Below are 22,320 nucleotides of genomic sequence, written 5' to 3'. Positions count from 1 at the left end.
TTCCCTTAATACAAAGTGCATTATAACACGCTTATTAGAAGTACGTTGACATGTCAGAGTAATTCTTCTCCACTCCTCCTTTAGAGGAGTGGTGTAGCGTTTGTCCTGACTTTTTGTTTTTTAACCTTCTAAGTATAAATCACTACTCTTCAACCATCTTTTTTCTCCTTCTTTTGTGTAGTTATGGATTTCCTTCCAAAACAGTAGCATAGAGCTTCAGGAGAAAGCACGTCCATTTGTTTCTTAAGAATAGCTAAAGAAGAATCAATAGCTAACAGTGCTAGCTTAGGTGCCGCACCGATGTCTGGATTTGTTCTTGTGGGCCAACTTTTATTCCAGTTGATATCTGGGCATATAGATAGAGATTTCAAGCTGTCTTTGCTAGAAGTTTTCAGAAAACTGAGATTTCTAGAAACATAGACTAGATCAGATTTAGTGTATTTCGTAATTAACAAATCAGTGATTTTTGTAATGTGATGTGTTGCAAGTGATACCAAGTAGCTCTGAAACACGTTGCTAAAAATACCTTTTGATGTGCTAAATCTCCATGTGATGTATGCCTATGTGATGATGATCTGTTTGTGTGTGTAGAACAGGGGGACCATTCCGGTGATAAACGGCTTGCGTAAAAATTGTCTGTATTTTTCTCTTGCTTTGGGCTAGATGCTTACCTGGCCCCCATCACTGACATTGGTATGTTCCTGTTCATATCTTTGTAGTACAAAATCTGCCAAGAAAGTTGTAACAGATTTGGCATATAGGAAAAGCCACAGAGAAGTTGAATAATTTTCCCAGAACACTGGTAGAAGTGACTTGTGCACCTGTCCAGACTTCAACCGCAGAACTTACAGCTTCTGGCCTAAGACGATCTCTTTTTAAATGCTGCAATGTCTGGGAGATATGGCAATTATTTGATAGCCTTTGGAGAGTGGGCTAATGAACTGCATATCCTCCTTGAAGGAGGACAATATTTAACACAATTTACGGAGACTGAAACCACCTGTCATCCTGAAACCCCTTACAGCTCTGGGAGGCACCTTTTCTGCCAAGGATTTAGTCCCATCAGTAACTTCTGTTACAGCTACAGTGGAAACAGTAAAAGGTTTAACAAATCAGCTAACCCATCCAGTTGATGCAGCAGGAGTGACTACTGTCTTGCATCTGGGAGATTTACCAAGTGGACTGGGCAGAGATGGTTAAATGTGTGTCGCAGGAAGCTTTGTCTGTTTTCCCTCTTAATTTTAGCCTGCACCCTGTTTTTTCGATGCTTATATGTGTCTTCTTACCTTGCTCTCTTTGAGGTTCATATTTTAGTCACAGCTGTAGCCAGTTCATTTTTTCTCACAAAATGAATAAGGTCTTTCCAGCACAGTGGACTAGTTTGTACAACTCTCCAGTGCCTTGGTAAAACCGTTTTGTAAGAAAATCGAGATAAAAAGTAAAAGGTTTCATAATCTGTTTTGGTGGGTTTGTTGGTTTGGTTTTGGATGGGGTTTTTTTGTATTTCAGTGAGGGTCCCATATTTCATTGACTTGAAAAGACCACAGGATCAAGGTCTAAACCACACCTGTAATTATTACCTGCAGCCAGAGGAAGATGTAACCATTGGAGTCTGGTAAGGAAGCCTGTTCTGTACGGTATGTGCTGTACATCTTTATCTTTCTTAGTGTTTTCAGTGTTGTCTATCTGGTATTTTTGCTGTTTGTGACAACCACTGCCTGCTCTGATTTGTGGGTATTCTGTGTGTTTCTCTGCTAAGTGATAGAGTGTGTGCTGAAAATGAACTCGGATTAGAAATGCATGAAACACAGTTGAACAACCTGTGCATTCAGAGAAACTTCATAGTTTGGAATTGTAAAGGTTACAGATCTGCATTGCTACAAAGATGGTACCTCCATATCAGATGAGACCCAGGGAGCTAGAAGTTTTTGTTATTCAACTGCTGCTCATATTTTGTTTTCCAAAATAAGTGTGGGGCAAGATAGTAAAATGGGATCAAAGTGTTCAGAGTAGGAGGAAGAATATTCTGTGTGTAAAAACATATGTAATGTTTGGAGAGTAGGGGAGAACGGAACAAAAAGTTTACTCTCTTAACAAAACAAGTGATAGTATCAGAACTCCCTTATAATTTCTTTCTCACAAAGAATATTTCCTGATTCCAAGCGAGGGCAATTAATTTTAGCTCCTTGTTACCCAGGATAAGCTCAGGTGACTGATTCTCTGTCTGAAAAGGTCTGCTTTCAGTACTTTCCATATTATAACAGCAGCTCAAACTAGCTTCTCTACCTGTTTCTCATGATCGTTTTCTGTTGTCTCAACACCAGAAGTTTCAAAGCCACAAGAAAGTTAATGCTAGCTTTGAAAATAAAGTGCCTGCAATTTGAATATATATGCAAAAGCAGCAAAAAGGCTGGAAAAAAGACTAGACACCATGTCACGTATGGAGGGAAGGGCGCTGTTTCTTAATACAGCCAGTGGTTTTTAGATCTGTAAGCTGTAGGATTGGGAGTTTTCAGTTATGTGCGTGTAACTTTTATGTGTCTACTAATGCAATAGAGATTTTCTCTTGAAGTTAAGAGTATATGATCTTTTGAATGGAACAGTGATGTTCTACTTACAGATGGTTCCTTCCCTTTAAGTGTTTTGGTGAAAGACATGTTTAGAAGCTGGAAGTTCAGTCTTTCTAGGATAGGCTTATAAATAATGGTTTGTATCTTCACTTGGACAATTAAAATTCTACCTGTTAAACTGTTGAATAAGTTTTGAATTCAGTCTTGATATTTTTGTTTCCCTTACAAGTGTACTGCATATCTTTACTAAAACAGAACTTCCAGCTTGTGATGGCATTTCAGAGTCCACATCCTTTGTCTTAATATTTACGAGAGGCTTTCACAAAAGTTCAGAGCCTCGCTTCGATGCCAGTGTAAGAACCTGTGTTCAGTATACTTCTGAACGAAGGCCTTAGCCCACTTTGTTCATAAGGGTGCAAAAGTCTTGAGGCAGAACAGTTGGAGAAGTTGTGATTTCTACAGTTATTGTAGGAGCTACAGTTATTGAAGAGCTTTTTTGCTCCTCAAGAACTTAATGTCTGCTGATTGCATGCATGCAAGGTTGCTTTGTCCTCTTGAGCTTTACATCTGGGAGGAAGGTGTGGTGAATGGACTTCATCTTTCTTCCAAGAGGGGCATGTGAGTACTTAAGTTACTTCTGACAGCTGTAAGCTAGCCCCCTTCTCAACAATTTGAGATGTGTGTGGGCATATACTCAACTTCAGTGTCTGTCTTCTAGAGTGATGATCAAATTTAAATTCCTACCTTCTCTTAGGTCTGTAATTGCTCTCTTTCCATTCTGCCAGTGTTGAATTATTTCTAATGGGCTGCCCATCTGTATTATCTACAGGAGAACAGCTGTGAGTTAAAAATTCCTGGCTCTTCTTATTTGTAGCTCTTCCAGCTAAAATTGAGAACCCGCTGTCTGGAAAAAAAAAATCTTATCAGACCCTGAGCCTCTCTTTTTCCCCAGACTGACTACGGAGTCAGATATGCCTCTTATTGAACATTCTTTCAAAAAACAGCTGACTTTGATTATTCTGAATATCTGCTGACCTAGCTGTGAATCTTGTTTATGGTGTTATGTCTTGTTTAAGCTGAGAAATTGAGATTCTTTCTCTAGAACAGTGGGAAGTTCAGTAATTATGTTTTGGGTTTGCCTGTGAAGTTCGATGCCTTGCACAGCCCTGAGTGTTGAAGGCAACAGTGATGGAGGTGAAAATATAGAAAAAACCCTAGCCACTGCCTTTTTAAATTTGGCCATTTATTAGCTAATCATGACAGTTCTATGAAGAGTGTGTGTGAGGTGTGTAATCTTGAGTTAGTGAGTTGATCAGAAAAAACAAAAATTTGAGTGAAAGACTGCGTAGCAGTAGGATAATGTAATTTTTCTTTCTGTATGTAGGCACACGGTCCCTGCAGCCTTATGGAAGAATGCCCAAGGGAAGGACCAGTTGTGGTTTGAAGATGCTTTGGGTTCCAGCCATCCTGTGATCCTTTACTTGCACGGCAATGCAGGAACAAGGTGAGGTGCCAAAACAGCGATGGCTTTGTTTCCTGCTGTTTTCCTGGCTTGCCACAGCTTCAACACATTGATAAGAAGGATGAGGACAAACTTCTTAGCAGGGCCTGTTGCAACAGGACAAGAGGAAATGGTTTTAAACAGAAAGAGGGGAGGTTTAGACTAGATATGAGGAAGGAATTTTTTACAATGAGGGTTGTGAAACGCTGGAACAGGTTGCCAGGAGAGGTGGTAGATGCCCCATCCCTGGAAACATTCATGGTCAGGGTGGATGGGTCTCTGGGCAACCTGATCTACTTGAAGATGTCCCTGCTTATTGCAGGGTGGGAGGCACACTAGGGGATACCTGAAGGTCGGTCCCTTCCAACCCAAAACACTCTGTGCTTAAAACCAAAGTAAAATCTAAAAGCAGGTTTGGTGCTTCATTTTCCTTTTAAAAGGAAAGCGTGTTATAAGAATTTATGCCTCTCAATCTACTGAATGTGGGAATAGATTTCTTACAGTTGTCCGAGATATCTGATATTGTAGTTTACCTTCTATCCTCTGCTAGAATCCAGGAGGCTGTGACACTTACTAGATCAGGTAGGGAGAAGTGCTTATGTCAGTATAGCGTTCTCTGAATCAAGACATGGGATAGTATTAGTGCTTCTGTATATGTGATTTACAGGCATTAAATAAACTTTTCAGTTCCTTTTGTGAGCTTATTTTAATAGTTAACACATTCTGAGGAAGAAAAATCAGAAGGAAAGAGGAAGGTAATGTGCTGGTCTTGTCTCATTATTGCATATGTACAGGACATTTGTCTGGAACTGAAGTATTTCTAAGATTTGTAATTTTATAGTTGACCATGTGTGTCAGCTAAAGTAGGTTGGTTCTCTCTGATTTGATGCTGGATGCTAAAAACCATTATTGAAGTGTGAAATTTCTGAGATGCTTCTCAAAATCATGTTTTTACTGTCACATCTCTGCATGATACAGTGCTTTAGTTCATTTATTAGACCATGGTCTTTTTCCTTACTAATAAGCATCTTACAAAGATTACCAGCCCCTCTAAATTTTGAGTGCCAGTGCATGTTCTTTTGAAGCTGATGACTGCTTATAGATACTCTGCAAGAGCAGAAACATTTCAGAAACAGAAGTTCCAAAGCAAAGAAATTCTGTTTTAACTGAGCTAGTAGTGAAGGTTCTCTAGCTTTCACGTAGCAGGAGTGTTGCCCTTTTCACCTAAACTCTTGTCTTTGCATTGTTGGTTTTTGGCACAAGATCATGGTGTGCAAGATGCATGCTGAGAATCAGGAAATGCATGAGTAGATATTTGGGTTTTTTTTTTTGGAAACTGACCTTTCTTCTTGTGCTGATGTATTACAAGGTTTAATCAAATTGTTGCATTATTTTTCAAATACTGCTTCACTTGTTTTCTTGCCTTTATTGTATGTAGCAAATGCTACTAATAGAAAACTGTTCTGCAGCATAATGTTGGTAATTTGGAGCCAGTACCTCTGTTATGTGCATATTGATTAGGTTTACTTCTTGGCTCCCCCAGATGCTACAGAGATAAAGTACTGAGCTATGGATTGATTACATATTTCACATTTCGTTTTACTCCGTGTATTGGAGAAGCCAGAGGTGTATGGGCTTTGCCATTTCAGCTTTAATATATATTGCTGTCTGTTTCTACAGTGTATATTCAGTCTCTCGTCAAAGGGCTGTTTTATTGATGCAGGCTGCGCTAACCATAAGTAAAAGGCACACTGCCTTGGCTTTCCGGTTTGCCTGAGTGGTCCAGAGCTGAGACAAAAATGTTACATTTACTTCATCCTCTTAGGAAAAATTCCTCTGTTGTACTTCAAGGAATGCATGAAAAGGCACCCGTGTGTGCACATCAGTGGTGACTTTTCAAGCAAGTGTATCTTCTTCTTCAGACCTGTATGATTCAAAATTACTTAAAAGCAACCCCTTGCATTTTTCCCTGAGTGGTGGTTGGTCTGGAGTTTTTTTTCTGCGTTAGATATTTTGTAGTACAGATGGAGCTGATAGGTTTTGGCTGGCAAGTGCATGTGTTCTTAGAGGAATGTCTGGAAAGTAGTGTTTTGGTTTTGAGGCTTGTACTGACCAAACCAGTCATTGTGTGAATGTTTTAGAGTTTTTATGAGTGCAGCAATAAATCTACTCTTAAATCAATACTAGTCTAAAGTTTGAGTGTTGATTAGCCATGCCATGTTGTGGATATATTTTAAAGCATGTAATGGTACCTTCACTCTCCTCAATCCATTTTACTGTGTAAGATTTCAACTTATGAAAAAAGTGTTAAAGCAGATGTTCCCCAGGACTTACTTACAGTGTTCAGGTCTGGTTTTCTCTGCTCAGTCTTTTGCACATATCCTTTCTGTCCCTGCAGCCAGGTGAGAAAATCCAAGGGCCAGCTGCTGGGGTTAATGTGGTGAGTTCTGCCGAGAGCATCACACCATGGAGAGCAGGCGTTACTGGCTGGAGAGTACTGGTGGCAGGAGCACAGGAAGCCAACAAGGACAGGCTGGTTTGGATATAGTACAGGCTTTGGAAAAGGCAGATATGAGGGTGGGTTGAAAAGTTCATATTTACATGATGTGAGAAGAGATTAGTAGGGAGAATTTGACTTCAAAACTATGCTCAGCAAAGCCTTGCTGTCTTCATGAAGCCTGTGACAAAGCAGTTATGATGTTTCTTATGTTTGGCATGTTTGTGTTAAACTGGAAGGCTGAGGCAATTGGTAAAGTCTATTTCTGAAAGCTTAAATGTTCACATGTTTTTTGTTTGTTTGTTTGGTGGTTTTTTTTCCTCCTCTTCATGAATCACTTTCACCAGAGGAGGGGATCACCGTGTGGAGCTTTACAAGGTAAGTGGCTGCATGTGTTGTCCAGGCAGTTGCATTAACACATCAGATGTGCACAGACCTGAGAAGGCTTCTCGTTACTCCCTGCTGCATGCCAACATGCAGATAGCTTAGGGCTCTTAGGCTCCTCTAGACAGGAAGCATGTGTGGGGAAAAGGGGTCTGCGAGCCATGAGGGCACTTGCCTGTATTAAAAAATGATTCTACATTTCAACTCTAATTGAGCTTTGGCCTTTTGTGACCTCTTCCTGCATATATGAACTACAGCTTTGTAATCTTCCTACAAAGCCTTGCTTCCGCAGATCATGCAATTTCTTTTTCCTCTTGAGCTCCACGAGGAGTTCCCTGTTCAGCCAACCTGCCCTATGTGCTTGACTTGTCATACAATGGGATTGCCTGCTCCTGTGCTTCTAAAAGGAGCTTCTTAAAGACTGACCAGCACCTGTGGACTCCTAAGCCCATCATGCAATTGCTTTTTCCTCTTGAGCTCCACGAGGAGTGCCTTGTTCAGCCAACCTGCCCTATGTGCTTGACTTGTCATACAATGGGATTGCCTGCTCCTGTGCTTCTAAAAGGAGCTTCTTAAAGACTGACCAGCACCTGTGGACTCCTAAGCCCTCAGAGCAGATTCCTAAATAGCTAGCTGTCTGAGTAGCTTAAAGTTTGCTCTCCTAAAGTCCAGGGTAGCAACTCTGCTGTCCTTTTTTCTCATTACATTGAATATTTTAAACTTAACCATTTCATGGTAACCGTGGCTTGGACAGCCACCTGCCATCACATCTTGCACAAGACCTTCTTTATTCACAAAGGGTGAGTCTAGGGGGGCATCGTTCCTAATTGGCTGCCTGGTTACTTGTGACAAGAAATGATCTCCTACAGACTTTAAGAATTTTCAACACCTGCTTGTCACAGCAGTTGGTATTCCCAGTGAATGTCTGGGAGGTTGAAATCTTCCATAAGGACAAGGGCTACTGATCCAGAAATTTCTCCTAATGACTTGTAGAATAACTCATTAGTGCTTACACCCTGGCTAAGATACCAGTAGTAGATGCCCACTGCAACATTTCCTTTGTTTTCTGTTCCCCTAATCCTCACCCAGAGGCTCTCAGTGATATCATCACTAACTGTAAGGGCTCTACAATCAAATCTCTCCCTTTACAGATAGAGTGACACCTCACCCTGGCCTGCCCTGCCTATCCCTCCTGAACAGCCTGTAGCCCTCCATCCCGGCATCCCAATCATGGGACTCATTCCACCAGGTCTCACTAATACCAATGATATCGTAGTTACAGGAACTAACCGACGGTTCCAGTTCATCCTGTTTGTTTCTCATGCTTCATGTGTTGATGTACAAGCATTTCAGATATGCTCCTGAGCCCTCTGTGCTCCCGGGAGCAGTGTAAGTGTTCCCACTAGCATTGCCACCCTCAGGCAATGCCGTGCCAACTCTTGGCTTACCTACTGCAATCCTGTTGGTATTCCCTTCCTCCATGTATTTTAGTTTAAAGCCCTCTCAATCAGGCCTGCCAGCTTACACCCAAAGATGTATTTTTCCTATGGGGACAGGTGGATACCATCAGACCCCAGCACACCTTGTGCTTTGAAGGCTCTTCCATGGATTAAAAAGCCAAACTTTTGACAGAGGTGCCAGTTCTGGAGTCAAGTATTGGTATCCTGGGCTCACCTATTTCTTCCAAAGTCTCCCCCCGTTACTGGGAAGACTAAGGAAAACAGTACCTGTGCTCCTGAATCTTTTACCGTTGTGAAAACTTTTGATAGAACTCGAACTCTTCTTTGAACTTTGTTAGTGAAAGGAGAAGGAATGGATAGTAGTCTGAAGCTTGTACTAAGTTCTTTGCTCTTGTAGTGGTGTCCCTAACTTGGGCCCCAGGGCACTGAAAAGGGTCCAGTCTGCATGTCGATGCTTCTGTTACACACAGGTGGGAATTGCCAATGACCACAACTCACGCTGGTCTGAATGCAGGTTTTGTTGTGAGCATGCCATACGTGATGCCGTGCATCACCAGCTGCTGGGGATTATACTTGGATTGAGGCCAGCTCAGACTGCTCACATCTTTAAACTTTTGAAGGTGATATTTGGTCTTTTAATTGCCAAAACGTTTGCCCAAGCCACTATAAACCTCCTTGTTGGTTCTTTAGTTGGCTGGGGTGACAAAGCTATTTCTATTCACAGAACAATTTGCTGCAATAAAACGTTTTCAAGGTTGCCAGTGCAGGCGTTCCTTTATCACGTGTCAGGCATGCTGGGTCAGCCTGATTTCCCCCTTTCCCGTGGCACAGTGCGTTCGTATGGGTGGTGCCATCCTCAAGTGCTGAATATTTTGTACAAAACCCGGTGAATTTTGCAGATGTAGCACCATGGTGTGTTACATGAGAACAGACAACTTCAGCTGCTTTGAGTCTTTAGCCTAATGACTTTGTGGTCTTTATTAAACTCACTTTTGGCTGCAAATCTTGCACAAAATTTCTTGGTCTCATATCACACGTTTCTAAGAGTTGTAATTATTTTTGCTCATTCATTTCCCAGGGTTCTGTGTTTTTAGAGAGGTCTATGGATTTAGCCATTGTTCCCTTTTCTTTATAATTTGTGTCAGAGCGGCACTCACAAAGTTTTATTGTAATGCAGCTTCTTGTGGCAGGGGATCTTAAATAGTCCTTTGAGTTCAGGTTGCTTAGAGAATTATGTTTGGCAACCCTAAGGATGCAGTTATTTCTTTTCATTTGAGAAAAAAGGATGGGCTAAGTTGCAGAAAGCTGGTTGAGGAGACTGTTGCGCATGGTGATCTGTTTGGTCATTTTTCTGGGAACCAGCCTATGCTGCAGTGCATTTTGGCTGACCAAGGCAGGCAGAGTTTTGGATTTTGATTGAGCAAGAGCAGCAGTGCTTCAGAATACACAAAGACTCTGTGTGCCTCTGTGTGTTTGCACATATGGAGAACACAGTTCTCCATACCCCAAGGGTTTTCCAACACCCAAGGTTTCTGTTCTGAGTCTGGTATTCTTTTGCTTCTGTGAACATAGACAAGTTGCTGAGTTTGTCTTCAGTCAGTTACTCACATGTGAACACAAATACGGGATTATCAGAGTAATGTCAGAAACTCCAGATTCATCCTTATTCCAGCAGAATCAGAAAAGCTGGATTGGATTCCTTTCTGCTGGTGCTGCTGGTAGGTGCAAGCAGGGGGAAAGCCTTTAGAAGAGGCTCCGAAGGGAAAAAATAATTGGAGATCTCTGTCCTTTCTTTCTGATTGATTCATGTGAGCAGCTTTCTCAAGCAGCTGCACTGAAAATTGAGATTGTCACTGCTGCACAGTCTGCGACAAGCAGGTGTCTGAAATAATTCTTGCCCAAGTTGATGTGTTTGAACACAGTAATCGGAAGCGGGAGCCATGAGGAAGCCAACAGGAGGAGCAGCAGTGGAGCAGTAAACGAGGTACAAACTTGCTTTGAGGGGCATGCTTTTCTGTAGTCTGGACAAGTGTCCAGTTATTCTTTGCTCCAGCTTGGTTTCCAGATATCACAGTTACCAGTGTATTCAGGGTCACTGAGTTATTCACGGTATTAAAATTATTCATGCTTGAATAATGCAACTCAAAACCTTTATGAACTGACAAGAATCCAGTTCTGTTAGCTGCCCGGACTGACAGTGACAGACTGCTGCTAGTTAGAATCGTAGAATGCTTTGGGTTGGAAGGAGCCCTCAAAGATCAACTAATCCAACCCCCTTGCAGTGAGCAGGGACGTGAGCAACTAGATCAGGTTGCCCAGAGACCCATCCAACCTGACCATGAATGTTTCCAGGGATGAGGCATCTACCGCTTCTCCAGGCAACACGTTCAGTGTTTCACAACCCTCATTGTAAAAAATTTCTTCCTCATATCTAGTTTAAATCTTTTAGTTTAAAACCATCACCCCTTGCCCCGCGGCAACAGGCCTTCCTAAAAAGACTTTCCTATAAGCCTCCTTTAAGTACTGAAAGGCTGCTATATGGTCTCCCCAGAGTCTTCTCTTCTCCAGGCTGAACAACCCCAACTCTCTCAGCCTGTCCTCGTAGCAGAGGTGCTCGAGCCCTCTGGATCATTTTTGTGGCCCTCCTCTGGACCCTCTCCAACAGGTTCATGTCCTTCTTGTGCTGAGGACTCCAGACACAGTATGTCAGGTGAGGTCTCACCAGAGTGGAGTAGAGGGGGAGAATCACCTCCATTGACACTTCTTTTGATGCAGCCCCGGATACAGTTGGCCTTCTGGGCTGTGAGCATATATTGCTGGCTCTTGTCCAGCCTTTCATCTACCAGTACCCCCACGTCTTTCTCTGCAGCGCTACTCTCAATCCCATCATCCCCCAGCCTGTATTGATAACTGAGGAGGACACGTGCAGGACTTTGCAGTTGGCCTTGTTGAACCTCATGAGATTCACACTGCCCCACTTCTCCAGCTTGTCTTTGTCCATCTGAATGGCATCCTGTCCGTCTGGTGTCAACTGCACCCCTCAGCTTGGTGTCATCCTCAAACCTGTGGAGGATGCCCTCGATCCCACTGGTTATGTCATTGATGAACTTCCTTCTACAGTTCATACTGGTACATTGAATCTTCAGCAGTGAACCTTTTAGTTGTCATTACAGCAATGTGGTGAGATAGTGGAGAGCTGATGCAAAGGGCTTTTTTGCCCACTGCATGAGGTTACCCAACTTTATAGAAGCATGTGAAACAGTATGGTATTGTTATAGGGGTGTAATTACTATATATAAAACCCTGGGCATTGTTACACTAAACATCCTGTTAAGGGTCAAAGGAAGTACTTGCTATGTGCAAAGCCAATTGAAATCTTACCAGTGTCATCTGACATTTCTTCTGAGAGGAAGAACGAGAAACAAAAATACTCTTTAAAAAGACTGGAACAGAAGAGGCTGTTAGAGAGCATGGGATCAGGATGCTCCTGGGGTTGTTGGCTTCAGGCATGGATGTTACGAATTGTCATCAGCTGTATCCTTCACCAGCAGGAGCTGGATGTTGATGATGGACGTTCCACCTTCTCTTGTGCATCCACCGTGATAGGCTGTGCTTTGGCCTTGCTTTGGATGTCTGCTTTCCTCTTGAGAAGTGGGTGTTTGGGTGCTGCAGCTGCCTAATGCCAGGGTAGGAAGGAAGATGCATGGGCAGCAGAGAGTTTTATTAGTGTGGGAACCTGCATTGTGAAGGTTGAGTTGGGCACTGTACAGCTCTGGCAGCTGTAATGGTGGTAGTGACAGCTGCTGCTGCTTTTTCTGCTTATTCCTGTTCCTCCCCAGCCTCATCGTTTCTTTTCTCTGGAGGAGAAAGGCACGTCTGAAGTGTTAGAGCAGGGCAGTGCCTATAGGTGGGGCATGGCAGGTCCTTCACCCAAGATCCTTTTACCAAGGCACTTTTTCCAAACAAGTTGATCTAACGTTGGGTATTTTTACTTGCTTTTAGGAATACCATTGGCTATAACATAAATCTGCATGATAGAGCAATTGCACATTTTGGATGGATACATTTAAGCCTTCTGAAACACAAAACAGGCTCCTATATGTTATGCTAACATTTATGTCAATTTGAATAATATAAATAAAGCAGTTGTACTGTTTCACTGGAAAACCTGAAAGTGTTTGTAGGGGAAAGACTTATAGGACAGTTGGAGATTTTAAGGGTAAAGCTTAAAGGGAGAATCAATATCTAAGAATGATACAAGGTCCAGGAAACAAAAGGAGTAAAACCAGCAGGCTGAGGTGGTTGGTTTTTGAAAAGCTCTCTGCATGCTGAAAAGATGTAAGTTGTCACTTTACCACGTCAGGCTGATAATGCTAAGAATTAGAACCCTTTACCTCGGCCTGAGGCAAGAGCGCTGCTGCTGTGCAAGTCTCTGTGATGGGTTTCTGCATGTTTCTCTGCCCTCCAGGTCCTCAGCTCCCTTGGGTACCATGTGGTCACGTTCGATTATCGAGGTATGTGAGCTTCCTTTATTATGAAACACTTTTAGGTGTCTCTCTCTGTAGAAGCAACGCAGAAATAGCTTTTTAAATTGGTTTTCGGGAGAGCTGTTGTTGCTTGCTGCCGGCTAATTAGAATGTGGTTATTACTTCTCTTTTTCCTCATGGGTGTCCAAAGAACTTCCAGAATTTTTTTTCCAGTGCCTTCCTGTGTAGCAGTGCTCCCTGATGTCCATCTCGACGGACTCTGGCTGCTATCTGGCCTCCAGCACAGGGCTCATTGATTTGGGAGCTAAGGGAGCAGAGGGTGACCCAGGCACATATGCTGTCACAGATCCAGTTAAGGCTCCTCCAGGTGCATGTCTGGAAAGTAATAAGCTTGCCTAGGTGTGGCCTTTTGGATATGATCTATTTGACTTTCCTGAGGTCACACAGGGAACTGAACGTGCACTTCTTTTAAAAAGTCTGATAGGTGAGATAAGACATCGGGTACGTGATTTGCTAACAATTGGTAAAGTCCTCAGCAGAAGCCATGACCATTTTGCAACTCCATGCCATCAGCAGTCAAGATTCTGCTGTTTTTTTTTTTCCCCTTCTTAGTGTTGAAGCTGTGGGTGCAGTGTAGGACCACGGCAGATACAGGAAAGAAATCAATCCATTTCGTTTTTATCATCTGGGAGAGGCTTGTTGGTAGGAGCCTACCGTATTTTTCAGTCCTGCTGGTAGCTGCCTCTCAGGCTGCTTGCTAGGTATCAGAAGGGATGTAGGATGCTTGCCGCTTGGCATAAGATGTGCAGACATGCTGAAATAGTGATAGAGCCAAAACAATCAGGAGGGTGGAAAATTGCTTGACGGTATTGATCGAACAGCATGGGTAAAGTGATGTTTCAGTAACTTTGTGAAACGTGATTGGGTTTTGAACCTAAGTGTCCAATTCTTAGCTCTTAGAGACTCTCCTTACAGATTGGATGCAAAAGCAGCGAAGGTTTGGGAGCTGGACTGTTGCAGATGGGTAGGTGTAAGAACACCGTGTGGCAGTGTTTGAGATTCAGCCCCTGTTCTTGACTAAATCCACAAAAACTCCTTGGCAGCGAGAAATTACTTTAAGTGATTGTGGGTCAGTCGGAGCTTTCAGCCCGAGGTAGAGGTGCACACTGAAATAAACAGAAATGTCCCTTTGCAGTCGTAGGTGGGTTGCAGGGGAAGAGCTGGCTGGCTTTGCTGGCCAGTTTGGGTGATTTTCAGAAGGAACTATTTGTTTTTCAGGCTGGGGCGATTCAATTGGCAGCCCGTCTGAGAGGGGAATGACCTATGACTCCCTTCACGTCTTCGACTGGATAAAAGCAAGAAGCGGAGACAACCCTGTCTATATATGGGGACACTCCTTGGGCACAGGGTAAGCAACTAATCTCAGCAGGATTTAGCAGCTTCTGAAAAACGTTAAATACTGACGCTGGATGAAAGTGCTGTTTGCTGTAGTCCCCAAGCTGTCTTGGCTTGGAGTCTGTGGTATAATTGCTGCGGAGTAGGTTCCCCTTTGCACTCTACAGTGGGAATGGCTACAGTGAATGTCTATTTAGGACATTGATCTTGACCCTTCATCGTCCCGAGGGTTGCACTGGAAAAAGACACTTAGAATAATACAGTTCAGATTGACTAAGGGGAGAGAAATTTGGACTGCACTGATCTCTTCCTGTGGTGAACCTGTGACTGTATGTCCTTCAGAGCTGAACATCAGGCTTCTCTCATACTGACAGAGTATCTCAGACCCAGCTGCACGTGCACATGACTTGCCCTTACAGAATGTTTTCCTCCCATCCTGGCAAACATGCGGTGTGTAATCAGTACTTGTCCAGATACCTGCTGGGGGAGACCTTGCTGCCTTCTGGTCCAGCTATGGAAACTGCTTGCAGTGTCACCCTGGGACTCTAGCTGCTTGGAACCCCTTTGCCCATAACTCTGTGTTCTCCTCTTTCTCACTCAGCCCTTATGGTCTGGGCTAAGAGGCTGTCATACAGCTGCAGATATGCTGGACACCTGAAGGCCACCTTAAAGGAAGCCCTTCAAAGTAACCTCGTGGTGTGCTGCTTCCTTGGACTTGTTCACTTCCTAAATGCAGGCGTCTGATGCCATTTGAGACAGTTTGGTATGGGAGACTTGTGGGAACCCGAGTCATGGTGGGCTGGCTCCCCAGACAGTGCGAGGAGTTGACATTGCAGCAGGTGACTTGTACCTCTGCCACCTTCTACCACTAGAGCCTAGTGTTTTGCGTAGGGCCTGCACCAGATTAAATGCTTATTGTTCTTTCCAGGGTCGCAACAAACCTAGTGAGGCGCCTTTGCGAGAGAGGTAAGTCTGGTGGGTTGATACTTTTCCCACCCAGCACGGGTCCTGCTGGCATCCCAGTTTCCCGCATGTTTGCAGTTGTGATAAGGTTGTCCTTGGCATGCTGTGGTGGCAGCTGCTGGCATAAGGCAGACCCTGACTTTGCTGGCTGTCTGCACCTCTGCATTTAAACACATTGTCTTTGGCTTTTCAGAAACACCCCCGGATGCCCTAATACTGGAATCTCCATTCACCAACATTCGGGAGGAGGCACGAAGTCACCCCTTTTCTGTGGCAAGTATACAGTGGCTCTCACACTCGTGGCATGTAATTGCGTGCCTAGAAGTTAGGCAGCAGTGGGTTTTGTAAGCATCAGGGCTAAAGAGCTGCAGTTCAGGCAGATCCTGGAACACTAGTACAATAAGCAGTACTAGAGCCATGTGTGAAGCTTGCTTAAAGAAAACAGAAACTGGGATCAGAAAGGGCAGTAAATGTAGTGAGGGGAAGATAGACTCTGCCTGCAGCAGCAGACAGCCCATTCTTCTTGTGTTGCAGCTTGTCTGTTGCAGGAGGCTGTTATGGTTTCCCTGGTGCGTTCACTCTGATGTGGCCATCTCTTCCATCTAGCATGGCTGCAAGTTGGCTTTGAACTGAGCAGACACCCAGACTGGGTGTTGGATGCAGCCAGGCTGGTGAGGTGCCCTGGGATAAAGTTTTCTCACAGGAATACTGTTGCCAGCAGCAGTAGGACGCTCAGACCTTGACCATACAGGCACCCTGAAAGCCTGCTCCTGAACAGGCTGATAAGATGGGCCTGAAACAGGAGAAGGAAAATAATGCTGGTGCAAGCATGGACCATCTCACTGCAGAGAGCGCAGCCAGAAGACAAGGGACATTACTGGGATGGCAGTGGCCTACCCCGTTACTGCTTTGTGTATAACTGTCCTGCTGGTACCTGCCATTAATGCAAGTTTTTCCTCTCAGATATACAGATACTTTCCTGGGTTTGACTGGTTCTTCCTTGACCCCATCACGACAAGTGGAATTAAATTTGCAAACGATGAGAAGTGAGTTGCCTCTTCAGGGTTTCAGCTGTGGCTGCGGTGAGCCATGGCAAGCATCAAGGAGGATAGACATCAGACTGCACTCTGCTGTTTGTTTGTTGTGGGTTTTTTGTTGAAGCATTACACTTGCTGGAGGGATTTCAGTTACTCGTGTAGCCCTGAGTGCAACGTACCTTTGTAATGTGGAGCACTTTTTTCAATTGTTCTTAATAAGGGCAGATGCAACAGCGAGCTAACTTGTTCGATGTGATTTATGCTTTTCAAGTGCACATTGTATGTTAAACAGTAGTATTGGGGCACTGAAGGTTTAGCATAAGCCACCCTGCCTGTAATTACATCATCTCTTTGCACTGAGCCTTTCATTCCAGAGCCTGAGTGTTAGGGAGTTTGTCAGTACTGAAACCAAACCTTGAGGGATGGTGCTTTGTAGTGAGGTGAGCCACTTTTCTCTGGTCTAAGCAGCAAATAACTTTTACAACCATGCCTTTCACTAGTATATTTTCTGTGGATCAAGTAAATGGTGCTCCGATAATAGTGTTTTCAAGATCTGAACTGCAGTTAATGGCCCTCAGGACACATTTGTTGTTGTAGTTACCTTGAAAATCCAAGAGTATTGGTGTTAATGATAGTATTACTCTGAACCTTTGTGACGTTGTTATCTCTCTTACAGTGTGAAATACATTTCCTGCTCCCTGCTTATCCTTCATGCTGAGGATGACCCAGTGGTACCATTTCATCTAGGAAAGAAGGTACACACGTGGCTCTGCAGACTGATCTGGTGGGAGGAACTGGTATGAACAGAATGACATCCCAGCCAGGCAGAAAGTCAGCAGTAGGAAGGTGTATGTAGAAACACATATCCTAAAGGTCTGTCGTGTTTGGAGGTGCCAAATCAATAGTGAAACAGAGCTAGAGCTAGCGAAGCTGGTCAAACCATAACCCACCCCAGAGAAGGGTGCTGGTTTGGCAGGGGTAGCTGGTTTGGAGTGACACGTGTCCTTCATCTGTCTCCTCTTGGACTCAGCTTTACAACATTGCTGCGATGTCACGGAGTTTCCGAGACTACAAGGTGCAGTTTGTTCCATTCCACACAGACCTTGGCTACCGGCACAAGTACATCTACAGGAGTCCAGAGCTACCTCGAATACTGCAGTAAGAGCCCAGCTAACCGGGGTCTCCTTTGGCTTGGAGGTGGGGGTTGGGGGTGGGGGTGGACCCAGATGACACTGGCGTCTGGGGCTTTGCGTGTGCCGAGGAGCAAGAGAGATGTGTAACAGGCCCCTGTACTGGTCAGCTCTTCTGAAAACCCCTTTGGTCTCCAGAGTGGGAGAGATACTGGGGCTAATTTAGCATAAAGTGAAGAGCTCTCCATCTCCCTGGAAAGCAGGTTTTGGGAAGGGGAGCCACAGGAGGCTGGGAGCACTTCTCTCTGGCTCTTCTCTGCTGTGAGCTGGATGCTCTGGAGAAGCTGTTTGCTACCCTGTAGCTGCAAGTGTTTGAGCCTTAGTAATTGTCAGGGGAATGGGAAGGCCTGCGGGGTGCAACACGCTCCAGAGTGTAGGAGAGCTGAGTGTTACTGTTGTGTTTTGTTTCCTTTCCTAGAGAGTTCCTGGGAAAATCTGAACACGAGTATCATCACTGAAGACTGGCTGCTTGGTAGCACAGATATCTTCCTTTCTTTCCTTCCTCTCTCTCCTTTTCCTCTCCCCTCCCTGCGGGTCAGTCTGCCATTCTTCCATCCCTGGCACAAGAGGGGGTCGGGGATTCCCACTCTGGTTCTGACGTGTACCCTTGGCAACTCCAGCTTCTAGCATCAGCATCTGTGATGGTAGAAGAATGAAGCTGTTGGCTTCTTCTTTTGACATGGACCAGCAGCCAGTACCAAACTGTGAAAAATGTAAGCACAACAAAGCCTGGCCAATCCAGTGTGGTACAGCTGAGGACAGACATTCCTAGGGCACGTGTCATGACCAAGGGTGTTTCTTTCACTTTTAAACAGTGCTGCTCATCTGTAGGTGAATTGCTTTTGCCCTGTCTCCGTTCCACAGTTGTCTTGCTTGAGTTTGAGGTGTCCTCTTTCTAGGAGATACATGTTTTGCCTTTCCTTTAAGTGGCTGTAATTACAAATACATGAAAGATCCAGATTGTAAGAGAGATTTTTATTTAGCTCTTCAGTCACAATGTGTTGCAAGTGTTGGGCTAATTGCACACATTTGGGAATAAAATGAAAGGGGTTTTTTGTTTGTCCTTTCTGAACATTTATTAAAAGGGCACTAATCTCTTCTGTACCCTTTTCCTTCTGAACATCATTTCTGCTCCCACCCCTGCTATCCTTTGTGAAGCCCCTTCCCTTCTTCACATGCACTTCCTGTTAGAACTGAAGTGACTTATGTAGATAAATGGTGAACTTGGGAGTTTAGGCTGAAAAGTTTTGGGGTTATTTGTGGGTTGTTTTTTTTTTTTTTTTTTGCTCTTGATCTCCCCTGCCATGAGCAGTTTTGGCTGAAAATTTTTGGGGTTTTTTGTGGGTTTTTTTTTTTTTTTTTTTGCTCTTGATCTCCCCTGCCATGAGCATGGGCCCAGGATGTGAGAATGAATGTCTTCATTTCTCCTTTACGTACCCAGACAGACATTCCTTTACACAGTAAACACGGGGGTTTTTTTTCAACTAGCTTTTAACTGCTTAGGTCAGGTTTTCCTGTTCCTGGTGACTATACCGCTCCTCTGTAGTTAAAAGCAGGCACTGGCATAGCGTTCTTGATACAAAAAGAGCAGTCTGTGGTGGCTCTCCGCCTCCTTATGTGCTGATCATCCCAGGTACTTCTAGTGGCACTTCTCAGCCCATCTCACAGCCATGGTTGGGGCGTTTTGTCCACAAACCAGAAGTGGAAATGAGCCTCTCCCATGGGGAGAGATTCTGGGGATGTCCTTCCCTGCCTGGACATAGAACAGTGTCTGTTTTGTGCCCCTGACTAGATCTGCACTGGGACGGGCCAGGGTCATCTGCTGGTTCTGTGGTGTCTGGCTGGGATCTGGCCCTGCCCCTTGTCAGACTATAGACAATAGCAGGCGCTCTAGGTTTAGTTACTAGTGCTCAGACTTGTGTGGCCTGAGGGATCTGTTCAGGGGTGCACAGCGTAGCATTAACTGCTCAGCATGCATCCAAGTTACATCTGCAGGCTTATACTAGTTACGCAGCAGACAGTAGCTTGTTCTTGTACTGAAATTCTTCTGCCATAGCATGGTTGTCCCTGAGGTTTCTGACCCGTGATACTCATAAGCTAACTGTGCTACTTAAATTACGTTTGACTTGTATTTATTGCACTGATAGAAGGGAAACACACACTTGGCTCTGGAGAGTGACGTGCACACTTCAGCTGATGCTGGTGCTGGCAGCTGGCTTGGGGCAAAGCGCAGCCTGAGCTCGGGGGCTGGCTGCCTGCCTTCCTCCCGTGGGACAGAGCTGAGCGTCCAGCGTGTGAACTGCTGTTGTTGGCGATTCCAACACTGCTGTTCCTCTTAGTAGGCCAGTGATACACTTGGAAATGTAAACTGTTCATCTTAAAGTGGTGTAGTTTTAATAAAGGCATTGACTGCATTGACTTCAGCTTCACCTATTTTACTTTTCCCGTTGGGCAGGTCAGCTGTGTGCGTGTGTGTGGCAGGGCTGCAGTTGGGTTTTGCATCGGAGATGAGCTTGCAGGTGGGAATGGGTAAGTCTGTGGCTGCTGCCAACTTTGGGTGAGTGGCTGTCCTGGAGCCCAGTGGGGTCCATGCCCGGAGCCCAGCTGCAGCCAAGGCTTTGCTTCCCCGCTGACCGCGGGGGAAATGGGAGCTGCCTACGAGATTTCTAGCACAGGAGCCCTGTGTGCCATTTGCGGGCAGATCTAACGCTGTAACCTCCATCTCGGTGCATACAGCCAACGTGCCAGGGGTGCAGGCGTGCTAGGGCTTTGGCCCTAGCTAGCCCAGTGCAACCCCTGGTACCAGCTGCCTCCTGTACACCCTGCACATGGGCAAGACCTTTCTGGCATGGGCGTTTTGCCTCTGTGGCAGTGCCAGTGGCCCAGCACCATGCCAGCTGCAGGAGACCACATCCTGTGAAGCCACAGCTGGGGAAGGCCAGCACAGCTTCAGATGTCATGGCCTGAATTTGTTGCAACTGGAACCCCCAGGTGTGGAGCTGTCACAAGTCAGCCTGAAGTCAAACCAGCAGGTGTTCTGGTTGGTTTAATGAGTTGGTATCACACGAGGGAGTACTGGTACAGTGCTACAGGTGCTGAATTGTGATCCCAGCACTGAGAGGGACACATGGAGCAGCATGATCCAGCTGTGGAGGGACAGAAGAGAGGTGATACATGTTCATCCCCTGGGTAGCATACAGCTGTGCCTGGAGACCCAAGAGACTGCAGGTACTACCCTCTCTATGCAGACATGGAGGCTAAACATCTCTGAAGTGCCTTGGTTACTGGGCTTTTTGTTAAGAGGTGTGGGAGGCAACTACAGCAAGGTCTGGGGCAAGAAAGTCACTGATCCCAGGGTCGCTCTCTTGTTCCCTGTGGCACGTAGCATTTGACACTGGCGCATGCACTGAGGCCAGCTGCTCTTAACAGCCAGCCCTACCTTCTCTAGGCATTACGGGGGGAGGGGCAGATAGTGGGCAGACTGTGGCCTCTCCCTTCCCTAGCTTTGGACCCATTGGAGGAGGATGCCGGAGACACTATTGGCCAAACTTGTTTGTGGGGCAGGGTCAAGGAGGCCATGCCAGGCTGCATGGAGGGGGAGAAGGGAGGGTTTAGTTGTTAAGTGTGGAGCACAGCTATGGAAGACTTATCCGTGGTCATCTTGCTTGAAAGCACTATGCAGCACATGCAGGTTGGAAACTTGGTTCAGCACAGGGTCCTCTATCCTCTTGCTCAGTCAGGGCTCCTCAGAGCATCCTTCTCTTGCCTGAGGGAAAGGCCTTGTTTCTGCAGAGCTGAGCCCAGCTGGCTGGCAGTGAAATGCACGAGCCTATCCCTCCTTCCTTCCCTCTGTCCTTGGATCAGTCCCGGGGGAGATTGGGTGGGGGGATTTTTTTGGCAGATGGCTCCACACCCCAGATCTCCTGGGCATACTCCATGATGGTCCTGTCACTGGAGAACTTGCCCGAGCATGCGATGTTCCTGATGACTTTCTTAGTCCACTCCCGAGAGTCCTGGGAAGAGGAAAGGTAGTGTCAGCAGTCAGTCTGTCTTGGCTCACAGTCTTCCAGGGCACTGGCTAAGCACGCTTGGTTGGTGTGGTCTGGGGCTTCCAAAGCAGAAGCAGCTACCTCATTCTGCTCTACACCCAAACAAAGTGGTGTCGGTAAGAACGGCTGCGCAGGAGCACACTCGTCCCAGCTCCCCCTTGTCTCCCGGCTGCACTGTCACGGCCAAGGACCCTACCCCTCCCCCTCGTTCCTGGGCAGCTCTTACCGTGAACAGCTGGTCAACTTGGCCTTGGCATTTAATATAGGCCTCGTAGTCGGCAAACACCTTGAATCTGCAACACAAAGCAGAGCAGAGCTGGGGTCTGCCTGCCGCAGGGCTGCAGCAGGGCAGGGCAGGGCAGGGCAGCACAGACATCTTCCTGCTGGTAGACAGGGCTTAGCCCCTGTGCAGGGAGGGACCCAGGCCAGCTGGGAAGGAGGCCTGGGCAGGATGAGAGCAACCTCCCACAGGGGATTCTTGCCAGGACTCACCTGTCGTGGTACATGAGCATGTTCACAACGTCCCTGAAGCAACTGGGGTCTTGAGGGGAGAAAAAACCACCGCTGATCTGGTCAACAGCCTGTCGCAGCTCCGGCAGGCGCTCGTAGTACTCCCGTGCGTTATACCTGTGGCCGGCAGAGACAGGCTGTAGGGACTGATGCTCCCAGAAAGCAGGACCTGACGTGTCGGGGGCAGGGAGGGATGTCATATGGTTCCTGAGCGAGGGGCCTTGTTCCTGGGGCTGTGTCCATCAGAGCACCCTGGCAGTGGCTCCGGGGCGACAGT

At 45.7% G+C, this 22,320-nt stretch overlaps 2 protein-coding genes across 2 annotated transcripts in view; one reads left to right on the top strand and one right to left on the bottom strand.

The window, feature by feature from the left end:
* Positions 1–18,169, top strand: part of ABHD12 (abhydrolase domain containing 12) — a gene marked incomplete at its 5' end in the record, with an annotated part of 19,489 nt that extends 1,320 nt beyond the window's left edge. The window contains 11 exons of the mRNA XM_010135392.1: positions 1,510–1,615; positions 3,955–4,074; positions 6,916–6,946; positions 12,881–12,926; positions 14,178–14,307; positions 15,223–15,260; positions 15,451–15,530; positions 16,221–16,303; positions 16,971–17,049; positions 17,325–17,452; positions 17,903–18,169. Coding sequence (XP_010133694.1) covers positions 1,510–1,615; positions 3,955–4,074; positions 6,916–6,946; positions 12,881–12,926; positions 14,178–14,307; positions 15,223–15,260; positions 15,451–15,530; positions 16,221–16,303; positions 16,971–17,049; positions 17,325–17,452; positions 17,903–17,942 — 881 coding nt within the window. The remainder of the gene's footprint in view (positions 1–1,509; positions 1,616–3,954; positions 4,075–6,915; positions 6,947–12,880; positions 12,927–14,177; positions 14,308–15,222; positions 15,261–15,450; positions 15,531–16,220; positions 16,304–16,970; positions 17,050–17,324; positions 17,453–17,902) is intronic.
* Positions 18,170–21,226: 3,057 nt separating this feature from the next.
* PYGB (phosphorylase, glycogen; brain) overlaps positions 21,227–22,320 on the bottom strand; it is a gene marked incomplete at its 5' end in the record, with an annotated part of 15,045 nt that continues 13,951 nt past the window's right edge. Inside the window, 3 exons of the mRNA XM_010135391.1 lie at positions 21,227–21,497; positions 21,760–21,826; positions 22,026–22,160. Of these exons, the coding sequence (XP_010133693.1) occupies positions 21,345–21,497; positions 21,760–21,826; positions 22,026–22,160 (355 nt within the window). The remainder of the gene's footprint in view (positions 21,498–21,759; positions 21,827–22,025; positions 22,161–22,320) is intronic.

This window comes from Buceros rhinoceros, unplaced genomic scaffold (genome assembly GCF_000710305.1).
Source record: "Buceros rhinoceros silvestris isolate BGI_N320 unplaced genomic scaffold, ASM71030v1 scaffold5354, whole genome shotgun sequence".
In the NCBI taxonomy this organism is placed as follows: Eukaryota; Metazoa; Chordata; class Aves; order Bucerotiformes; family Bucerotidae; genus Buceros; species Buceros rhinoceros.
The sequence above is the reverse complement of the archived record's forward strand: the minus strand, read 5'-3'. Positions and strand labels throughout refer to the sequence as shown.